At 50.8% G+C, this 1,697-nt stretch overlaps 1 protein-coding gene across 1 annotated transcript in view; it reads left to right on the forward strand.

The window, feature by feature from the left end:
- The window catches only part of BCL2 (BCL2 apoptosis regulator), a 100,222-nt gene that overhangs the window by 5,423 nt on the left and 93,102 nt on the right, over positions 1–1,697 (forward strand). The window contains exon 2 of the mRNA XM_031059289.1: positions 5–171. Within this exon, the coding sequence (XP_030915149.1) occupies positions 5–171 (167 nt within the window). The remainder of the gene's footprint in view (positions 1–4; positions 172–1,697) is intronic.

Raw genomic sequence — 1,697 nt, forward strand, 5'->3', positions numbered from 1 at the left:
CGAGATGGGGTTAACTGGGGCAGAATTGTGGCCTTCTTCGAGTTTGGCGGTGTGATGTGCGTGGAGAGCGTCAACCGGGAGATGTCTCACCTCGTGGACAGCATCGCTGCCTGGATGACCGAGTACCTGAACCGGCAGCTGCACAACTGGATCCAGGACAACGGAGGCTGGGTAAGTGCCCAACTGCTCGGTTCCTCTCCCAGCTCCGGCCTGTGGCTGGGGGGGGGGAGAGCGTCAACCGGGAGATGTCTCACCTCGTGGACAGCATCGCTGCCTGGATGACCGAGTACCTGAACCGGCAGCTGCACAACTGGATCCAGGACAACGGAGGCTGGGTAAGTGCCCAACTGCTCGGTTCCTCTCCCAGCTCCGGCCTGTGGCTGGTGGGACCCCAGGTTGGGCAGTGCCCAGAGATCGCACTCGTGGCAGCAAAAGGTTTGCCCGGGGGGTGTCTGCAGTGGGATATGCCAAAGCAGTGCAGGCCTTTTGCCAGTTGTCAAGTTTCACCTCGATGTAGGGTAGGGTGAAGTGGTTTGAGGTGAGGGGAACTGCTACAGCTTGTGAGCAAAAGAGGTGAGTAAAAGGAATGAGCAAAAGGGGTGAGCAAAGCTCTGCTCTTCATCTGTGGTCTCCACTTCTCCTGTCCACCCTCACCTGCTGGCAGAACGGAGGCAGGTTCCTAGCCAGGGCAGGTTCGTGCAGTGGCGTGGGAGGGGGCAGCACAGATGCCCATCCAGCTGCCAGGCAGAAGAGGCACATACACATTGCAGCAGGTCCCAGGCAGTGTCAGGACAGCAGGGGCCACCTGTGTGTGTGTGCATGCAGTAATCGCTACCTGTGAGGGGTGATGTACCCGACTGGTGTGCAACAAACATGGGATCCTGGTGTTGCCAGCAAGCAGGTGGCCAACAGTGACAGTGTCTGCAGCTGTGCTTGTCACTGGAGTGGGGTTTTATGGGATAAAATAAGTCTAGAGTGAAAAATCTTTGTCTTGAGATGAAACAAAGGTGCTGGGAGGCATGTCTGTGGGATTGTTCTGGAAAATGAGTACTTGTTGTGATCTGATGAGTGGTTGTGTTTCTGGGGTAGAGATCACCTCTGTCTGGGGCAGGCTTCAACATCAACTAGAAAGGGAAGCTTTCCACTTGTGGAAAATGGACAGCTTTTTCACTTGTAGTCAGTTAAAAGCTTTTCCTTTTTCTCTCTCCCTCTCTTTCCAGAATAAGTAACTGCATTGAATTAGAAGAGTATTTCTTTCCCTTTTTCCTTTATTAGTTGATGTACTGGAACAAAATGTGGTCCCAGCTGCTCTCCCACAAATCAAACCTGTTGTGTGTGTAGAGCTTATGATATTAGTGTTTTGGAGGGAGAAAAGGCAAAAGTTATACTGAAGAAGAAACCTATGTGAGAGTTGGCATAACTCACCTAGAAATGGAGGTCAGCTAGGTAGGACCCTGGCAATTTCAGGTTCGGTCTCCTGTGAAATACAGAAAGCTGACTCAATTACACAGCACACCTTAAAGAGGTGTATGTAGAAAAATGTAAATTACATGTATGTTTCCCAGTTAACATGTTTCTCAAGCTTGGTGCTTGTTAGCACTGGGTCTCTTGGTAAATCAGTGTTAGGCTAAATAATGTGCTGCCTTCATTGACCATCCCTGTTAAAAAATGAAGGTGTTTATTTCCCTGCTGCTGAA

The sequence above is a fragment of the Geospiza fortis genome, unplaced genomic scaffold, assembly GCF_000277835.1.
Source record: "Geospiza fortis unplaced genomic scaffold, GeoFor_1.0 scaffold58, whole genome shotgun sequence".
Classification (NCBI taxonomy): domain Eukaryota; kingdom Metazoa; phylum Chordata; class Aves; order Passeriformes; family Thraupidae; genus Geospiza; species Geospiza fortis.